General features: G+C 56.9%; 2 protein-coding genes across 5 annotated transcripts in view; one reads left to right on the top strand and one right to left on the bottom strand.

Annotated features, from left to right (window-relative positions):
* Positions 1-671, top strand: part of OLFML2B (olfactomedin like 2B) — a 28,320-nt gene extending 27,649 nt beyond the window's left edge. The window contains exon 10 of the mRNA XM_035900769.1: positions 70-671. Within this exon, the coding sequence (XP_035756662.1) occupies positions 70-671 (602 nt within the window). The remainder of the gene's footprint in view (positions 1-69) is intronic.
* A 1,817-nt stretch (positions 672-2,488) lies between these two features.
* The window catches only part of ATF6 (activating transcription factor 6), an 81,856-nt gene continuing 77,571 nt past the window's right edge, over positions 2,489-6,773 (bottom strand). Inside the window, exon 13 of one of the 4 annotated variants that reach the window (XM_035900826.1) lies at positions 2,489-4,546. In XM_035900826.1, the coding sequence (XP_035756719.1) occupies positions 4,338-4,546 (209 nt within the window). In that variant the 3' untranslated portion in view covers positions 2,489-4,337. The remainder of the gene's footprint in view (positions 4,547-6,773) is intronic. The other 3 variants (XM_009645326.2, XM_035900825.1, XM_035900827.1) reach the window with 3 other exon arrangements.

Below are 6,773 nucleotides of genomic sequence, written 5' to 3' on the forward strand. Positions count from 1 at the left end.
GCGGTGGCGGGGCCACCAACCCCAAAGTAAAGGAGAGGGTCTCACCAGCAAGGTGTCTCTGCCCCGCAGGGCGCTGGAGCAATTCCTACAAGCTCCCGTACAGCTGGATCGGGACAGGGCATGTTGTCTACAATGGCTCCTTCTACTACAACCGGGCCTTCACACGCAACATCATCAAATACGACCTGAAGCAGCGATACGTGGCTGCCTGGGCCATGCTGCATGACGTGGCCTACGAAGAGTCCACCCCATGGCGGTGGCGGGGCCACTCGGATGTGGACTTCGCCGTGGATGAGAACGGCCTTTGGGTCATCTACCCGGCCATCAGCTATGAAGGCTTCAACCAGGAGGTGATCGTGCTGAGCAAGCTGAACGCGGCCGACCTCAGCACCCAGAAGGAGACCACATGGCGGACGGGGCTGCGGAAGAACTTCTACGGGAACTGCTTTGTCATCTGTGGGGTCCTGTATGCAGTTGACAGCTACAACAAGAGGAATGCCAACATCTCCTACGCCTTTGACACGCACACCAACACACAGATCATCCCCCGGCTGCTCTTTGAGAACGAGTACGCCTACACCACGCAGATAGACTATAACCCCAAGGACCGCCTGCTCTACGCCTGGGACAATGGGCACCAAGTTACCTACCATGTCATCTTTGCCTACTGAGACCCCCCCCGCTGCCGTGGGGCACTGCGAGCCAGGGGCCACCAGCACCTTTTATTATTATTTTTATTGTTGTTATTGTTATTTTGTACAAATCAAAGAGTAAATGATGGGTTTTGTTTCAAGCTGTTTTTTTTTTTTTTTTTTTTTTTTTTTTTTTATTTGGTGGATTGTAGATCGATCCCCAGGCCAGAACCACCCCCTTCGTCTTTGCTGTAACCTTGCTCCTGCTTTTCCTTCCCATGGGGTCCTCCTTTGGGAGGGGAGGCCCGGCTCTCCTGCCCACGGAGGAGGAGGTGGCCCAGACGCGGTCCTCCTGATGAAGTTTTTAGCTAAAGATGACCAGCAAGAGCCCCAGAACCCGGCACAAAGCTGGCCTTCCTGCTGCAGGCTCCACGTCCCAGTGGGACGCTGCTGTCTGCCTGTCCTGGTCGAGGGGGTGTGGGTCCTGTGGGAACCTCCCATCTCTCAGGACCATGTCTCCAGCCGATGGCCAGCAGGCCCTTCGGAGATCCTGCTGTACAACGGGGCTGCAATCCAGCTGGGCAGCCCCCGGTGCTGGCACTTACGCCGAGGACTGTCCCCTCCAGCTGGGGCTCCGCCCTTTGCAACCTGCTCTGGGGGTCCGGGTGCACCCCTGACTTGTGTCTGGACTGAGCTGGTGGCAGGAGGGGGACACTGTAAATACTTGTAGATGGCTTTTGTTTGTTTATTTTGTAATCCGAAATAGTCACCTTTGGCATTTGCTGGCTGAAGGCTCAGCTCTGCCGGGCGCTGGGCTGCCGGGGCAGGGAGCTGTGGGGCCGGGGGAGCCCACGGGGCCGGGGGAGCCCCCGCTCCCCATCCCGTTGCCGCTCTGTCTCCTGCAGGGCCTCTCCTCCCCTGCCCTCCCCCCTGACTGGCAGGGGCGCCCCCCCGCCCCCCCCCCCCCTGCCGCTCTGTCTCCTGCAGGGTCTCTGCTCCTCTGCCCTCCCGTGGCCACGCTTGCCCTGGTGCCATCTGTTGGCCATCGGGAGCCCCTCGCAGAGGCACAGCCCCTGCCCTTGCAGCCCGGCAGCATCTTGTATTTACCTGCTGTTAATAATAAAAGACAAAGTACCTTTGCAGCTGTTTGGGGCTTTCTTTGGGTGCATGGAAATGCACAGGGGGTGGTGGGGTTTGGTTTTTTTTGGGTGGGTTTTGGTTGGCTTGGGGAGTGCCAGTTTACACACCAAGTGGCAGAAAGGCAGGGCCAGAGGGACCCGTGGCAGGGCTGTAGGCTGCTTGGTACTGGCACCAGGGCAGGACAGCGTGGCTGTGCCCAGCCCTGAGAAGAGCTTGGCTCTTGGAAGAGTTGCCTATGGCTCAGCAGGGGCTGTGATGAAGCCCCTCACGGCCTCCTCTTCTCCAGGCTCTGGGGGTTGGGGCGCCAGCTCATGGGGGGGCTGGTGCAGGGTCCCCCCCTCCCCAAGAGCAGGAGCGGGGGGGTCTGGGTGCATGTGCCTTGGGCAGTGCCACCGCTGTGCCAAGCAGCGCTGCACTGCAGCCCAAGAGATGGCAGAGACTGCCACTGGCCTCCTAGTCATTTGCTTAAGTAAAGTGGTATTAACAAGCGAAATAGTAATTATTATAAATAAAAGAACCATTTTTATTGCCTTCAGTGCTAGGGACAACAGTTAGCAGAACTGCACAGGACGGGAGGTCCTCTCCACCACCGGAGCCCACGGGTGCTGGCTGAGGACGCGGAGCTGCGGCAGCCCCGGCAGCTGCCCTCTCCAACGTGCCAGGCTGTGCCAAGCTCAGCCACCACCAAGTCCCCTCCCCAGCAGCAAATGCCCCCCGCAGCGCAGCCGGCTTCCCCCGCCGGGGCTGCAGGGGAGCTGCGTGCCTCTGGCTGAGGCACCGCCGTGGTTTTTATTTTTGACTATTGTGTGAGCTGGCCCACAGTCAGGTGGGGCCGGGGCCAGGAAAACAGAACTGGTGCAAGGAGTGCAGCCAAACCCCTCGCCGAGCCCGGCTGCTTCCCAGCAGCGCGCGCGCCGAGGGGACGGGGGGCCTGAGCAGCTCGCGCTGACTACGTGGCAAAGGGCAAAGCTTTTCCATAGTGTTGGCAAGGCACATACTTTACAGGGGTGTATTGCTCCTCACCCGCCTCCTCGCTTCCCCCGAGCTGTTTGTCTTGCTGCAGGATCAAACTTTATTTCCTAACAGCCACACACACACACAAATAATAATAATAACAACAACAATAATAACAATAAAAACCCCACGTCAGTCAGTCAGTCAGTGGTTCAGACAATGAAGGAAAGGCAGTTGGCTGGCAAACTGAAGCCCATCATCTTCTGTGCTAACTGCAAAGGGGGAAAAAAAAATAACATGCTGAAGTCATTACGAAAGACTGATGCTCTGCTGGGGTCTCATCCCAGGTGAGCACCGCAGTGCACTTTGCGCTGGAGCCCCTTGGCCCGGCTCCGGCCCAGGGCTTGGCTGACAAACTTGGGACCAGAGCTCTGCAGCGGGCTCTGAAAGGGCAGCAGTCGACCGCAGCGAACACCATGTCTGGTAGCTCAGTGCTCGGGGGCAAACGGCAGGCTCCCCTGCGCCCCTGCTGCGTGACGGGTGGCTGTCAGTGCTGGCAAGGCAGAGAGGGGATGGCTGTGGGTGGGAGCGTGTATGTGTGCGCATCGCTGTGCGTGTCTGTGTTTCGGGAGGAAGGTGCTGTGGCTGTGTCTCGCTGAACTGAAGGAGCTCTTCTGCCCCAGCAGGGCCAGTGCTACTCTGTAGACTGTTAGCTGTGAAGAGCACTAAATATCACAAAAAGTAAAAAAAAAAAAAACAAAACCCAAACAAACCACCAACCAAAAAACAGGAGGGGAGGGGGAAACAAAACAAAACAAAAAAAAAAAAAAGGAAAGGAAAAAAAGAAAAAAAGAAAACAACCCCAGCCGTACAATCTTTACAAATGCATTTGCTGCACTAAATCACCACCCTTGGGCCAAGCCCCAGCCTTTTGCCATGGGGCCACGTGGGCTGGGGAAGACAGCAGCAGTGTGTGGGCAAGTTCACACAGGTGAGGGGGGTGTGTGTGTGCGCACACTGCCTGGGAGGGAAGCCCAGGCCTTGTACCACCCAGGTGCCCTGCTCGCTGGGTCCAACCTAGGGACTCCCCCCAGCAGGGTGACTCCTGGGAGCGGGGACACGCTTTGTGGCAGTGGGGGTCGTTCTGCTTGTAGTGCTTTGGCTGTAAGTGCGGGTTCCCACCACCCTGCTGGGTGGCTGGGGCTGGGCTGCCCACAGCACTGCTGCAACCCTGGGCAGCAGCCCACCGCTTCCCGGCAAGGAGGCTGCATGGGCAGGGATTTGGGGCATGTGGGGTGACAAGGAGCAGGACTGTCCGGCCACTCTGGCAGAGGAGGGATGCTCCTGGGGTGCAGGGCCAGGGTTGGGGTGGCAGGCCCGGTATGGGGTGCAGGGCTGTGCCTGTCCCTGGTGAGGGGCCAGCTGAGCCGTATATCCCTGGGCAGGATGCAGCCGTTGGGTAGGGTCAGGCACAGGAATGGGCTAAACGAGGTCTGCCCTTGCTGTGCCGATGTGCCGGGAGCCCCGGGGACCTGCCTGCGACAGGGCTCGGTCCGGCAGCAGGACCTGCTGCATGCCGGGTGCATGGGCCGTGCAGCTACGCCGCAGGAGCTACTGCAGGGATTTGACAATAGCCCTCAGGGCATGGGGCGTCTCCGGGACGGAGGGAGACGCGCTGTAGAAGGTGTTGCTGTGATTTCTGCGCTGCTCTCGAAGGTACGGAGGGACCGATGAACTTTTGATGTGGAGGATCCTGGTGTCCATCACTTCACAATCGATCTGCATCATCACCTCATAGTCCTGCCCATTGATCACATTCTCTGCAAAGTAAGAAAAAAAAAAAAAGTCAGAGTTAGCCCTGCAAGCTTGTGACCTCATGGCACCAAAAGCAGAGCTTGCTGGACCTTTGTTTCTGGAGCAGGAGCTGGAGGGGGATGGGGGGCAACCCTTCCTTTTTGCAGCTCCACAGATGGAGCTCCATCTCACACAGCCTGCTTGTGACACCTCAGAGAGCCCAGGACATGCTTAGCATGTGCAGTCACACCTAGAAATTAATGTAAGTCTTTTCTTTTCCACTTCTTCATCTGCACATAATTAGTGATGGAGTCTGCCTTGTATAACATTTATTACTGAACTGGTGTTCTTAAGCCACTAAAGCGTAGGGGTGATTGAAGATAGGGCTTATTTAAGAAAGCTGAATGGTTCACTTCCTTTTTATTGGTTTAAGAATACTGTAACCCTCTTGACACTGAGTATCCAGAGGAATTTCTTCACCGGATTATTAATAAAAAAAGTCAAAATGCTATCTCTTGAAAGAATGAACTGCACCTCATTACCATGCTGACCTGGCTGTTGTACTTGTATGATGTTGTGGTGTGACACTGGTCAAGGCCATTACCCTTGAGAGGCCTCTGGACGTGGGGAGACCCAGGCCAGCACATGGGACCCCAGTGCAAGGGCATGCCGAGCTGCATCACCCCAGCGTGGCCCCAGGCCGGGCACGTCTGCTGCCGCAGAAGCTCCTGGGCTTGCAGGCAAAGGCTGTGCACATGGCCAGCATCTGCTGCCTGGATTTAAAGGTGGGAGACTGTTCCCTGCATAGACAGTGTGTCCAGGAATGCGAGAGCTGAGATCGGATTTCCAGGCACGACCAATCCTTGCCTTTCTGAGTCAGAAACGCTGACTGCCATCGGCAGGGTTTTCTTTCTGTGCTAAGGAGGATGGAAGATCACCTAATGGAAAGCGTATGGATTGGAGGAATGCAATATACATTACTAATTTTTACTGTTTTCCTGGATTAACTCTGACTCTGGATGACAGCTGACAACTGCGGCCGGACCCTCTTGTACCCCACGCCACCTGTAGAAGCCATTAGATCAAGTATGTCTGGTATAGCAATGAAAAGCAGCGGCGAACTCATGCTAAGGGGGCTGAGAGCCTGCAAGGGAAATCAAAGATCCCACCTGCAGAAATGAAATGGAAAAAGCTCCCTATGTGCCACCGAGTGACCAAGGCCAGGAGCAGCTGTGCGTGTCTCTGATCCAAACACCCTGACAAGTGCCTTGTCCCTCCTGGCCGCGGTGCTGCTGATAAAACCCTGCCATAGCTTCAGGTGCGGTGTCCCCAGCTGGGACCTTTTTTGAGGTCATTCCTCCAGGTCAGCCCTTCTCTCATCCTTTGGATGTGCTCCTGGTTCTCACCCAACAGGCTCAGGACCGGATGGCGGGGAGGGCTGGGCTGGTGGTGCTGCTCAGGACAGGGGCTGCCCATGGCAGCTGGGGGCACAAGGAGAAGCTGGGGGGGGGTGGTAAAAGCCTGGCCTTGGGGCTGGAGAGAGCAAACAGGAACAGATCAGCTCCCTGTGACGCAGTAAGCTGAAAACACAGCTTCTCAGCTCTCACGTTGCAGATGACAGCTTGACAGGACCCCAGCTATGTGAGAAAACGTGCTCCAAAGCCACAAATGGATGAGGTGGGATTGGACGGTGGCCAGGGCTGGGAAAACCTCTCGGTCAGGCAGTAAGACCTTCCCGCATCTGCCCGCAGCGGCCAGCCCAGCAGGCTATCATTAGGTTCCCTGGCACTGCGCAACGTGGAGGAGAACAGCGATCCCAGAGAGCAGCCCGTGCGAGGGAGGGAGCTGCGCTGCGTGGGTGGCGGCAGGGAGCATGGGAACCAGATCAGCCCATCTCGGCCAGCTGGGCTCCCGCTTCTCCCAGCGCTGACATAGGCTCCCCCCGTGACTAGATGGACCACGATTAAGCAAGCCATAGCTCTGCCACCCTGTGCAAGAGCTGCTGTGTCTTCTGGGGCTCCCACAGCTGAGATAGCTGGGAGGAATCATGCTCACAACGAGCATCTCTGGCCTGCAGGCATGGAGGGGGCTCACACACCCAACGCAGACATTTGCAAAGTGCCTGAATCCAGCCCTGTGCATGTGAACTAGCACAGGAGTGACACTTGGGTTCAAACAGAGGTTTTCTGATTCTTTCCCTTTTGGGTTGAAGGCACTGTCAGTGAAGAACTGCTGCAGGAAGCCTCTGCAAAG

The sequence above is a fragment of the Egretta garzetta genome, unplaced genomic scaffold, assembly GCF_000687185.1.
Source record: "Egretta garzetta isolate BGI_Z169 unplaced genomic scaffold, ASM68718v1 scaffold598, whole genome shotgun sequence".
NCBI lineage: Eukaryota > Metazoa > Chordata > Aves > Pelecaniformes > Ardeidae > Egretta > Egretta garzetta.